Source organism: Cyprinus carpio, chromosome A21, assembly GCF_018340385.1.
Source record: "Cyprinus carpio isolate SPL01 chromosome A21, ASM1834038v1, whole genome shotgun sequence".
NCBI lineage: Eukaryota > Metazoa > Chordata > Actinopteri > Cypriniformes > Cyprinidae > Cyprinus > Cyprinus carpio.
Genome location: NC_056592.1, coordinates 4,521,895 through 4,534,450, shown reverse-complemented (window position 1 = coordinate 4,534,450; position 12,556 = coordinate 4,521,895). Strand labels below are relative to the sequence as shown.

At 33.4% G+C, this 12,556-nt stretch overlaps 1 protein-coding gene across 1 annotated transcript in view; it reads right to left on the bottom strand.

The window, feature by feature from the left end:
- The window catches only part of ap3b1a (adaptor related protein complex 3 subunit beta 1a), a 53,879-nt gene extending 42,180 nt beyond the window's left edge, over positions 1-11,699 (bottom strand). Inside the window, exons 1-6 of the mRNA XM_042778653.1 lie at positions 11,355-11,699; positions 4,796-4,871; positions 4,350-4,424; positions 2,602-2,697; positions 1,658-1,818; positions 1,509-1,575 (exon numbers count right to left, since the gene is read on the bottom strand). Coding sequence (XP_042634587.1) covers positions 1,509-1,575; positions 1,658-1,818; positions 2,602-2,697; positions 4,350-4,424; positions 4,796-4,871; positions 11,355-11,503 — 624 coding nt within the window. The 5' untranslated portion in view covers positions 11,504-11,699. The remainder of the gene's footprint in view (positions 1-1,508; positions 1,576-1,657; positions 1,819-2,601; positions 2,698-4,349; positions 4,425-4,795; positions 4,872-11,354) is intronic.
- Between the last annotated feature and the right edge of the window lie 857 nt (positions 11,700-12,556).

Sequence of the window (12,556 nt, the reverse complement as noted above, 5' to 3'; positions counted from 1 at the left end):
CTCCCCATCTATCTGTCCCCATATTACCCAACAAGAGCTCCAAGGTAAACTCCATCCACCATCAACAACGCTCTTACTTACACACCCCTCATCAACAAACCTCTGCTATCTCTGCTGCTTGACAAGACCTTAATGGAAAAATCACACTAAGCAAATGGTTTCTCTAATAACAATAAATTTCCTGTAAAATTATGAAGGGTACAGGACGTTTCCCAGGATCCATTTTGTCATGAATTCTAATTAAGGCCGGGCCGCACTGAAGGGAGAGGAAACAGGGAATGCTGGGTCATCAGCGAGCGAGGAGAGACAGAGAGAGACGCTGGAACGACGCGGCTGTGATTGATGCTGTGCTTGCCGTCAGACTGAAGACACACACGCGCTCATATTTCATCAATGGCAACACATCCCAGTGAGCTTCCTTTAGCAGCGTACAGGGGAAGCTCGTAGAGATGTCTATTATGTCACAATAAACATTTCCAGTGCATATTCGGGAAGCTCTACAGGTGAAATACAGCTCTGCACTAAAAGCCTATGAGGACAGTGCTAAAAAACATGACAACGTGAGCAGAAACCCCACATACATAACTCAGATTTGAGGCCAGCAACAACGACCAAGTCCAGTGGATGTGTTAAGATAATTTCCTGCTGAGACTTTGTCCAAGGCCCTGGTGGAACTGTTTTGAGCTCAGTGTTTATTTTACTGCCAGAAGTGTTTTAGATAGAGAGAGGAATACTGATAGAGGAAAGTGAGACAGAAATGAAAGTGGTGTTGTTGCGCCATCTAGTGGTTGCATGCTGTAACTTTAAGTTAATGTTAGACTATGCATTAAACTCATTTGTATATTTATAATAATTTTTTGTCAACAACAGCTTTTAAGAATATAGCTAGTCAGATTGTAAAAACCAGCCAGTTTCACACTGCTAGAGCTGTGTAAGCCATTGCAATGTTTTGCAATATTGTACAGGGCAGATTAAAAAAAAATTCCAATTTATTTTAATCCCATGCATTGATTTATTTAATTGCTCACCAGTGTTTAGAAGTGGAATTTAATTTAATAATTTAATTTAATTATTGTATTACTTTTAATGTTGTATTTTATTGCATTCCTTTTATTTTGCTTTACTACTTTTTGGCTCCTTGTGGCAACTAGCTTTTTTGCTTTTTACATTTTATGTTGTATTGCTTTTTTTGTTTTTTTTTTTTGAGTTCATTTTTTATGGTTTTAACTATAATAACAACCTTCCAAACAAACTCAAAAACAGAAAAATAATAGATAAAAATAAATATTTTTTAGTTATCAATTTAAAATATTTTTACATTTTTATGATAAATAAATAAAATTATATTTTTTAATTTTAAATTCAATGTAGTGCAATATATGATAAAAAAAGGCTTAGTAAACATGCATTTGTTTCCAGTTTGAATGCAAAAACAGTTTAATTTAACAGACCATTTTAATCACTAACAACATTTTGGTCATGTTTGTGTGAATGTCAAGATATTTTACCGTGCTTTTGTCTTTCAGGAGTTTCTCAATCACTTCGATCAGATGCTCTTTCTGATCCGGGTCCAGACTGGAAGACAAAATCAGAGACCTCTGTATAACACTCGCTCGTTAACATTCAGCCACCACATCTGTGTGAATGTGTGTATTACCTGTAGAGCTTCTGAATGGCGTGAGCGGCGGTTTTCCGGACGTAAGGTGAAAGGTCGGTGGCTGCTTCTTTGATGGCCAGCATCATGATGGGGACGATGATGGGAACTCTGATGCTGGACAGGACCCTGAGAGCGCTCGCTCTGATCAGCTGATTGGGATCCTGCACACACACCAATGATTAAAAAACGTGTTTAAGCTGATCAAAAATACAGGCAAAACCTTCATGCACAAAAGGTCAGAGAAAAATGGGAGGAGACAATGGCTGCAGGATTTGAAAAAAATAAAAAATAATAATAATAATATTGTTGTTTTTATTCCTAAAAAAATACTATTACTACTATACAATATATTTATACTAAAATAAAATAAAAATTGTATTTAAGAAAAACTATATAATAAGAAGAATTTTATTTTACGTTGCAACTATAAAATTAAAAATGGTGTCTGAATTTCTTCATTTTCAAATGTTAAACCATTAAACTTTCATATTGGTTGAAGCCATTTTTGTGTTTTTTTTATTTTATTATACTTTTTTTTTAAATATTTATATATAGTTTTTAGAAATTTAATTTTTGGTTTTAGTCTTTTAACTACATAAACAAAATGAAAATGATAAATGTTGTTTTGGCAACTAGCTGAAATAAAATAAGTTTAAAATAAAAAATATAAAAATTACTAAAAACTAAAAAAGATAATAATTAGTTTGACAGTACAACTGTAAAATTACAATACTAATATTTATAGCTGTTTTAATTTCATCATTCTCAAACATCAAATCATGAAACTTTATTTTGACTGAAAAGAGCAGTGTATTTATTTAACGGAATTGCAGCCTTTGTGATTTGATAATCTCACAATGCCGTATTGTAATTTTGGTTTTATTTTGATGAATCATGTAAAGCGCAAAAAGAGCATCATGGGAGAGGAAAGGGGCGGGACTTACCTTGAGTGCCCGCTGAAAGGTGCTGATTGACAGGAGAGCGAGATCCTGCTGTTCCTCTGCATACCGCACGAGGTACACGTACACCAGCTTCTTCAGCTAAAACATGCATACACAAATAAACTAAACATCAAAAACTGTCCAGTTCTTCTTCATTATTCTGGGTTCATTTGCTTTTGTTTGTTTAAGTTTCCTACAGAAACCCAGATAACTTTAAGAAGTAGATAAACACTCGTCATCCAATCCCAGCTTTAACAAACTCATTTGCCATCTTAATATCTCTGAGTCTATCATGAAACGGTCTGATCAGCTTGTGCTCAAAGGTGAAGGGTCAAAGGTCGGCTCTCCGTATCATTGCGTCCAGCTCTTGGGGTGACGAGAGGTCATTAGCGATCAGGGAGTCACGACGACGCATTCCATCATCATCACCACAGCGATTACCAGCCAAATGGAAAAACATCACTCACTTCATAAAGAGAGACATTACCCATCTGCCCCTTTGGTTAATCACATTTACATACAGCGGCCTGCTGATCAGGAATTGGAGCAGCCGTGCACATGTTAATTAGACAGTGACTAAATTAAACGCTGGCATTTATGAAGCAGAATTATATGAGGAACAGAAAAAGAAACCTGATGGAGAGAGGGATTGCTTTTTTCATGCAAGATTGTTGTTGCTGGGTCATTTATAATAGGGGCACAAATAACCCCAAAAAAGCCACTGTGCTTTAAATAGATCATAAAAGTGCACTCTGTGGATTAAAGCAGAATTTCAAGGGCCTCAAGAGGATCCACCCGAAAATAAAAAAAATTATATTATATAAATATTATAAAATATATACATTAAATAAAATAAAACCAACAAATTAAAATAAAAGTAAATTAAAAATGAAAATAAAATAATAAAATAATATATTAAAATAATTTTAAAAAATACATTATTTCATTATTATTATAATGAAAACCACAACACAACAAAAATTACAATCCCTTAACATTTGTGGGGGTCAATGGTATAAATTTTTTTCAATGTTACTGCATAATTTAAAAAGAAGTAAATAGCAAAATAATAAAAAAAATTAAACAAAGTAAATAATAATAATAAAAAAATTGTAATAATAATATAACAAAGCAGGGGTGGAGCTTACTGAAGGGTCAAATACATGAGTGTTTTTTTGTGTGTGTGTGCATGTGTGTGTTTGTGCGCGTGTGTGTGCATGTGTATATGGCCCTGCAGTGAGTGGATCAATGGTCACACCTGTGGTCTCGTCTCGTGTGTGTTTGTTTGTGTGTGTGTGTGTGTGTGTGTGTGTGTGTGTGTGTGGATCAATGGCAGCATCCCCAAGTCTCTGAGCTCCAGAGAGAGACAGCGTTCAGTACACAGCTGCCCAGCGTGGAGCACCAGACGTAAGGGGAGACAGAGAGAACATGACTGGACCCTTGGACCACCAATTACACACTGGCCCCTCAAAAAAACAGTCGTCTTCTTCAATCAAGACGTTTTTCCCAACCACCTCTCATGTCTTTCCATCATCCTGTCCAGACAATCTCCGTTCCATCTAAACATTCATTCTTCAGCAACAAGGGCTTCCCTGTCGGATGCCTGATCAAAAATAACCCCCATCTACAGGGGTCCTCACAGCTGCCGAACACCTGTGTTCAGGAGTCAATTTTCACTCTCAGATCAAAGCAAAAAGCACAGTGAGGAAAACTCATGTGAGGGTGTCAGCACATTTTAGATCTTTTCTTACCTCAATGTTTTTGCTTGCAACATTCTTCACCACTGCTGGGAAAAGTTCAGATGCATTCTTTCCTTTGGCAATCAACTATACAGAGAGAAATAAATATGTTAATGAGACAGAATGAAGCAACAACACACTGATGCGGAGTGAATGTATTCATAAAATCAGAGACTAAACCTTAAAGGGATAGTTCAGCCAAAAATAAAAATTGTCATTTACTCACCCTCGAGTCGTTCCAAACCTGTATGAATTTCTTTCTTCTGTTGAACATCAAAACATTTAGTATGAAGAATGTTGGTAAGCAAACAGCTGTTGGTTCCCATTTTACTACCATAGTACAGAAAAAGAGTACTATGGAAGTCATTGGGACCAGTAAGTGTTTGGTTACCCGCATTTACATTTTTTTGGTGAACTATCCCTTTAATACCAGATCTCTGTCTCTCAGAATGACGTACCCCAACTATCCTCTTCATGGCCTCCAGCTTCAGAGACTCTTTGTTGCTTTCCAGCATCTCTTTCAGATCTTCATTCCTGCAGAGAAACCAATGATTCAGCGTTACAGCAAATTCACCATATTAAACCATATAGTTTTACTTAAAATGAAAGTAGGGCTATCAATTCACTCCAGTTCCATGTCAGTGATTTACCATTATTCACTCTTAGTTAATAGCTTCAGTTATTTTATTGTAAATGAAATAAAAATTAAAATAAAATAATATCTGTATTATCCATACACACACACACACACATATATACATACACATACATTTTTATAATTAAATTTTATTTTATATCTATTTTTAGAATGAACAAATATTTTATTATAAAAGGTATATTTATGCATAATTAAAGATTTGTATATAAACTATATATTTATACTATGTAATTATATATTTGCATTTATATTATAACTAAACTGAAAATTATATAAAATATATAAAAATCAAATAATATACGTATTATCCATAAATATATATATATATATATATATATATATATATATATATATATATATATATATATATATATATTATATATATACACACATTTTTTATAATTGTATTTTAGAATCTATTTTTAGAATTAAACTATTTTATTATAAAATGGTATACTGATACATATTTAAAGTTTTGTATATAAACTATATATTTATATTATATAATTCTATATTTGCATTCATATTATAACTAAATTATATAAAATATTATCATATGATATAAATATTATAATAAACTGTAAACTGAGCAATTCATATATCATTTAAAAATAAAAAAACAGGTGATTTTTTTACCTGCATGTCATGTTACAATTAACCGACATCAGAGAACTGTGAACATGCTTTATTTTTATTATTATTATTGACAGTAGGTAATTCAAGTAAATACTTTAGGTTGCTTCGGCTGACAAAAACAACAAATATTCCTAGGCTTCAGCACCAAAAAAACACAGAATTCAGGAAAAAACATCCTAATTCAAGCTAATGGAAGACAGTCAAAGACATATTAGATTACTCTGAGCGAACGCTGATCATTGCTCTATCTGCACAGTGCTGTCATTTACAGTCGTATCATGTGAGAGCCACATTCTTCAGACAACTTGAAGATAGTTTGCTATCATGCCACAGAGATATAGTTCAGATATTATTTAAGCAAAGGAATAGAACTGGAATATAAGGATGTTCATACCATCATATCATGTGAATGTTTGAATGAATGAATGAATAAGGAGAAAAAAAGGAAAAAAAAAAGATCCGTGCCTAATTTTTCCATCTCTAAAACAAGTTTGAATTATTTTTTAGAATAATAATTTTTCTTTAAGTTTTTTTTTGGATTTGTTTGATTTTTTGTCTTTACCTCTGCTTGGTTTCTCCTCATTACCGCTGCTGTGCTTGATGGTCAGAGCCTGTTCCTCTGAGCTGAAGTCTGTTTTTAGTGTGAGCTGAAGGCTCTCGGCCGAGACGAGAGCGTTTCGCATCACTCCGACGGCCTCCAAACGCAAGCTGCCCAATCCTCCGTTCATCTTACACGTGTACAGAATTACTAAAAATCACAAACCACAGCAGTAGAGAAGATCGAGATGATTCATACAAAGCCTTGCATAGAGCCATTCATTGCAAGAAGTTCCTCAAGTCTGGTTTATCTATACAAACACGACTCCAAACCAACCGAAAAGACGAGGTTGAAGAAGCTGAAGCCAAGAGAAAATCTGACAGTGAATGAAAGCCAACGTCTACTGGTTTCTTTCTTTCCACCGATGCTGTCGAGAAGACCAGAGAGGGACAAGACAGCACTATCCTCCTGCCTCGATCATCTGGTTAATGTGCAGCAGTCGCACAACCATCCAGTGTGACCATCACACACCAATTATATCCATGAGCCCTGAGAGACCAGCGAGGGTACAATGCTTCACTCTTATCATGGCCTGAAGGCTGAAATCCTTTAATTTCCTTCAACGTTCTGCTGAGATCTGGTCAGCTGGCCAAAGAAACTTCTTGCTTTTGGTTCTCTGTTAAAGAAAGATGACGCTTCAGGTATCGATTAGGTTGAGAGATGCTCTGAAGATCCAAAGCTTGCAAGCTGCGTCCCTTTGAGTGCCGGTTGCGACTTGTAGCCAATAAAGGAAGTGGGTAAAATGTAAAGGAAGCCCATTGAGGTCAAAAGAGCACCATCTAAAGTGCTGAGGTGACTCATATCCACTCCAGACATGGTAATTCTTCGTGGCTGTGGTCACCTCCCTTTAGAGGAAGCGTAAAGGCTCTTATCTTCAGACCGAGGCTTTCATCAGCTCTGCAGAACCGCGTTCTTTGCTTAGCTCTGCTTATCCTGATAAAGCGAAACTTCCTCCTGCCAACCAAGGCAACAAAATATTACAAGTCTGAAACAAAATTCAAACCCAAATAGCAAACCGGAGGCAGGAACGGGAAGAATATGCAGCAAACATGGCCAGGCAAATGTGTTTTAAAATGCTGGATTGAATCTGTTGGACTGAACAAGAATCACTCAACTGTTGTTCATTCTGCGGAACACAAAACAACGCTTTCGGCGCTGTTCACAGTTCAGTGAACACTGGCTTTAAAGCTGCAAAAATGTCCAAAAAAGTAGTCCATACAACTTGTGCAGTATATTCAGAGTCCTGTCAAGACATTTGGTAGCTTTTGAAGAGAAACAGACCGAAATGAAGCCATGATTTACTGATAAACCTCTCTTCTAGTGAGCTGTTGACTCCAAAACTGCTGCAACTGAATCACTGAATCAAATGAGTTTAACCTGAAAACTGGAGCAGTAAACAAATCATTCTTTTATGTTCTTATCAACAAAAGGAATTAATCAAATTTACAGCAGGTTTTTAAATGAAAGTATTCCAATGACTCATGGCCTACAAATATATATATACATTTAAGTCTTCTATATATAAGTCTTTCGAAATCATACAACAGAAATTTAAGTGGTAATTTGCTCATAATCTTCTATTAATTCGAGAATAACTGCAAATGACTCAGTGAATCAACTCATTCAATGAATTGAATCACAGAACAGAAGCAAGGAATAAGACACTATTTTGAGTAGGCTCTTATGATTCATGATTCGTTCATGAATTACTGTTCGAATCACTGACTCAGTTATTGAATCAAAGTAGCTCATATGACTCACGCGCTGTATTTTGAGCCATTTTGCATCACTTCTGCAGTCATATAAAAGCTTTATAAGAGAAATGGAACAAAATTGTAATTGTTATTTGCTGAACAAAAAAAATATAGCCTATATCGCCCTCCAGTGAGCTTCTTGTGTTGTGTTGAATTTGTGATGAATGTGTCAATGATGTTTAAATGGGTTGAACTAGAGAATAGAAGCGAACAAAGCATTGCTTTGAGCTGGTTCTCATGAATCAAAGGGACTGATGTTGATCTAGTTCACAAAATGGACTGAGTAATTAGTTCATGAATCAATGTGATTTGTTTATGAATTAGTTCAACTCACTGACTCACTGAACAGGTTCTTGCATTAACAGCTCACTGGAGAGGAAGACTGTCATTGAAAAATGACTTTAATTTTGATTTGTTAATCACACAATGCTATCATATGACTTGAAATACAGTGCAACAGTTGTATGGACTACTTTTAAAATGTAGGTTACAATATGAAAAAGACCTGTGTAAATATATATCACATTTTTATTCTAATACATCCAGTGGTTGGTTCCACAGAAGAAAGTATACAGGTTTGGCACAACATATAAAAAGGTGAGTAAATAATGATCATTTTAATTTTTTGGTGAACTATCCCAACAGTGTTGTTATCCCTGCGCCTCATTTTTATGCATCTCTCTCCTTCCTCATGAGTTCAGTCCTCTGCTTGCAGTCATGTGAAAGTGACAATTCAGTTAGGCCTAAATTATGTTATAGATTTCAACATACCAAAACACACACACACACACACACACACAAACCAGCAACCAGATGAAACAATTCTCTCTTAACAACAGAAAGGAATCCATACAATCTAACCAGCAGTGAAGTCTTTTTGCCGCATAATAAATGACACGATTCTCTTACGTCCCATTAGATTAAACAATTAACAGGCTCATTAATGTAGGAAGCAGCAACAGACTTCCTGTCATTCAGTACTGTAACTGTTGGAACAGATCCCTTAAATAAAAATGGAATTAAGATCCCACAGGACGGGGACATGAGGGTTTGACGTCAGCCTTCACAAAGAGTCTGGAGAAGACAAACACGGAGGCCGAGTAGATAAACACTAGAGACAATACAATTAATTACTGTGATGTGCTCGTGTGAGGTTTATGAAGACACCTTATGTAATACTTTTATTTATAATGTTGTTTGGAAGAGGTATTGTTTCAGTTATAGTTTCACTAATACTGATGTGATATCTGCACCAAAAGGATAGAGAGATAGGTCTCTGATATTACAGCCATACCGCCCCCTGGAGGAGAAGGAGGGCTGCAACAAGCACCCGCATTAGATTACAACACAACACAAGATTAAAAAAACTGAACAACCAGAGAATTATGGGATTTTTTTTAACATTTTTTTTAGCAATATATATTTTTTATTTTCTAGAAATTAAATTAAATATATTATATTGTAATATATAATATTCTTTGCATTTCCTCTCTTTTTTTTTGCTACATTTTGCAACTATTTTTTTTATTTTTTTTCCTTTAAAATTATTTTTTCCTTGTATAAAATATTCTAAATCAAAAACATTCTAAAGTAGTCAGTATAAGTTCATTTTCTTTCTTATTAATTTTATCTGTATATAGTGAAAGAAAAATATGTTATCTTTTTTATTATTATTAAATAAATGTTATTATATATCTCCAGTTTTGCCAGAAATATTTCTTTTTTCTAATCAAATTAAAATTTCATATAAAAATCGTGTGTGCATCTATTTATCTATCTAACACTTTATTTATCCTCTGATAAATATATAATTTTGTGTATATATTTGTGTGTGCTTCTATTTATCTATCTAACACTTTATTTATCCTCTTTCTCTCTTTATTTGATCAAAAATACAGAAAAAAATGTAATATTGTGATATATTATTACAATTTAAAATAATTGTTTTTAAATTTATTATAATTTAAATTATCATTTATTTCTTGATGCAAAGCTGAAATTTTTAGGGATATATCACATGATCCTTCAAAATCATTCTAATAGATGATTCATTATCAAAGGATAAGTTCTGCTGCTTAATATTTTTTAGAAACATGTGATACTTTTTTAGGATACTTTGATGAAATAAAAAGTAAAAAAAAAAAAAAAGAGAAAGCTATGTTTTTAAAAATATAAATATTTTTGTTATATACACTATCAGTAATTTTTTTTTTTTTAACTAAAATCAATACTTTTATTCACAAGGATTTAAATTGAAAAAAAAGTGTAGTAAATTAGAAATATATTATTAGATATATATTATTTAGAATTTTTTTTATTTTGAATAGATGCAACCTTTTATTCATATTATTTGTTTCCAACAAATAAATCAGAATATTAGAAATTTCTAAATGATCATGTGATTAGAATGTTACATGTGACACTGAAGGCTGGAGTAATGATCTGAAAATTTATCTATTTTTTTAAAAGTATAATCAAATAGAAAACTATTATTTTAAGTTGTAATAAATATTTCACAATTTAATCCTCTCAAAATAAATGCATGACTTCTTTCAAAAACATTAAACATACTCTTTCAAAAACATTAAAAATAGTAATGTTTCCAAACTTTTGGTCTGTACTGTATATAAATAATGTTATTTATTATGTTTATAAGATTTATTTTGTTGGTGATTTTATATAGGCCTATTTAAAAAAAAATATATTTCATAAATTCATAGACACTTTTGCTACAGAACAATGTTTTTTTTTTTTTTTTTTTTTTTTTTTTTTAAATAGTGATTGGTTTGTAGTTTATCACAATCTTATGCAAAACTCTCCCACAAGGCATGTTTGCAAATTCGACAGAACTCTTAAAATCAAATTATGTCAGTCAAGGCAGACAATATCTTTGCATCAACAATGAAAAACGAATATTTAAGTTCTAAAGACATACAATTTTATATGTATTTTTTTTAAGATGTAATATTGTGTGACAACACAATGCTAACCCGAAATGTACAAAGACAAATCTGTGCACTGCCCCAAAACTCTCTCACACTGGCCTTTAAGTAAGAACTCTGTGAGGCTGCTTAATCTTCGCTTCATGCAAATATTACACAGGAAGTTGAACTTGCAAATGAAGTATAATGAAGTTCCAACCTAACATTACCACCCACAATATGTTTAACAGCCCAAATTAGCAGTTTACAAAAAGGAGGCGTGTCCCATGAACCTACAGTATCACACAGGACTCGGGCATCAGCTGACACCCATACATGCATTAAAACACCTTCGTCCTATGCTGGAACTACACTTTACACACAGTATACTGAGGAAACTGAACCGCATATTAATAAAGATCATGTGAGTGTGTGTTCCGGGTTCCTTACTTCTTGCAGTCGGCGCTGAAGAGGCTGAAGGCGGCCCCGCCGCTGCTGAAGCCCCCGGGGATGCTGCTGTTCTCCTGCGCCGCGTCCACGCCGGACTCCACCGAGCCCTGCTCGTTATACGACACACTGTTGGCGGACATCCCGAGCATTTACACGATTCACACTGAACACAACAGCACCGCAACCTTATTTATCCTCCGATAAACGCAGATGTGCTTAAACGGTTTTGCGTTTCTACTTTCCACTGAATGGATCGAAAGAAAAAAACTTTTTTACTCCTGACGTGCAACTTTTTTCCTCTTCCACGCAGAGTCGGAAGTGAGCTGGAGTCACATGACCGTCACATGACAGCAGCGTGACGCAGACCAAACACACGCACACGCACACACACACACACACTTTTTTCTTGTTCTGTTACTATATTTTCCATTTAAAATATTTTTATTCAGTTTTATAAATTCATCTGTTATCGTATTTTTATCCCATTTTATTATCTCATAAATTATTAATTATGTAACCGCCCACAAACTGTCAAATTAAAAGTGAACTCTTTCTAATTTTATTTATTAAGAATATTTACTCTGCAACCCCACACTCACAAACAAACCTCAAACTATGAAAAATAAAGTCCAATTTTGTCAGAAAAAGCAACCAAAACTGCCACATTTGGAAGGTTTGCCAAATAACCATTTTATATATATTTTTTTATAACAAATTGTATAACAAATATTTACTACATTATTCTTTAATGAATATTTTTTTAAAGCAGGATTTAAATGCAACTCTTAAATAAAAACAAATTTAATGTAAATCTTGATATAAATTAACACTGTTTTTGTAATACACATTATTTTACATTAAGCACCCCATATCAAATGACACAATTATTATTTGTTTACAAATAATTATATTAATGTAATTGAATAATTTTAAATACATACTTATATTAATATAAGTAATTATATGTAATTTAATAATATTAATATATTTTTCAACCATATTTTCAGCAGCGTTACACACATCCGTCTTCTCTCTTGTTCTAGGACTATATTTTCCGTAGGCTATTTGTATTATAAATTATTATTATTTTTTTTTATCTCATGTTTTTTTCTCATTAATTATTTCTGTTTTTATTTATTAAAAATCTTATTTTATGATCCTAATTAATTATTAAATACACCCCCAAACGTCATCTCTCACTC